Consider the following 1,312-nt stretch of genomic DNA (forward strand, 5'->3'; position numbering starts at 1 on the left):
GCTGATGCTTTTATACTTGTCTTTTTTCTTAGAGACTATTGCTAGAGATGGAGAGGAAATCTCCTCTTTCTTAAAACACGTGAAAGTCTGAAAGGAAATTATATTCAAATAGATCTGAAAGAAAAATTCGACATTGTGGGTCCTTTCACAATAAAACGTTAACTATACATTTTGTAATGCTTGTTAGTAAATGTTATGTTGTGTAAGAAACAATTAATATGACCAGAACTTCATGACAGCTGAGGTTGATTACAGAAACAGTTCTACCATGAACTAATCGATTTCTTGCGATAGCATCAATATGTTGACCAATTGAATGAGGGGGATAAATGCTGAAAAAGTATTTAACTTTCCTCTGAGGAAAATTAAGGAGTATGATCAGTCTTCCTAGATTTAAAGATATGGCTGCTTAGTTTCCTCATGGAATACTTGACATCTTTATTCCTAAGGTTATAGATCACTGGATTCAAGAGGGGAGTGAATATGGTATAAAACACTGAGAGTACTTTGTCTATTGGGAAATTTGTGAAAGGCCACACGTAGATGAAAATGCATGGACCAAAGAAAAGGGTCACAACGGTAAAGTGGGCACTGCAAGTGGAGAGCGCTTTGGAGGATCCACCAGAGGATGCTGCTGAACAGTGATCAGGATGATAGTGTAGGAGATCACCAAGAGGATGAAGCACACCAGGGCAATCATGCCACTGGTTGAGATCATGAACACCCCCAGAATATATGTGTCAACACAAGCAAGTTTAATCACCAAAGGGAGGTCACAAAAGAAACTGTCTACTTCATTGGGTCCACAGAAGGGCAGATTCACTGTAAATGCTAACTGACTCAGAGCATGGAAGATGCCGACGATCCAGGAAAGTATCACAAGCCCAACACACATTCTCCGGCTCATGATAGTTAGGTAGCGTAGAGGCTTACAGATAGCCACATCCCTATCAAAGGACATGGAGATCAGCAGTACAATCTCAGCACCTCCTAAGAGATGTAGGAAGAATATCTGGGTCATGCAGCCTTCAAAAGAGATGCCTTTGTGTTCACTGAGGAAGTCTGCAATCATTTTGGGGGTGGCAAATGAGGCCAGGGACATGTCAATGAAGGAGAGATTGCCCAGCAGAAAGTACATGGGGGAATGAAGGTGTGACTCTGATGCAATGGTGACCACAATAAGAAGGTTCCCCAGCACAGTGGCTGCATAGACTATGGAGAAAAACAGGAAGTAGAAAATCTGGAGTTCTAAAGAACTGGACAGACCCCGTAGTATGAATTCAGTTACCACAGACTGATTGCTCCAGGCCAT

General features: G+C 41.6%; 1 protein-coding gene across 1 annotated transcript; it reads right to left on the reverse strand.

Moving 5' to 3' along the window:
- Window positions 1–365: 365 nt before the first annotated feature.
- LOC108516947 (olfactory receptor 4K3-like) lies at window positions 366–1,312 on the reverse strand. The gene is given in 2 exon segments (XM_017854700.1): window positions 366–631; window positions 634–1,312. Coding segments are annotated over 2 exon segments (945 nt in total).

The sequence above is a fragment of the Rhinopithecus bieti genome, unplaced genomic scaffold (genome assembly GCF_001698545.2).
Source record: "Rhinopithecus bieti isolate Rb0 unplaced genomic scaffold, ASM169854v2 scaffold_38779, whole genome shotgun sequence".
Lineage (NCBI taxonomy): Eukaryota > Metazoa > Chordata > Mammalia > Primates > Cercopithecidae > Rhinopithecus > Rhinopithecus bieti.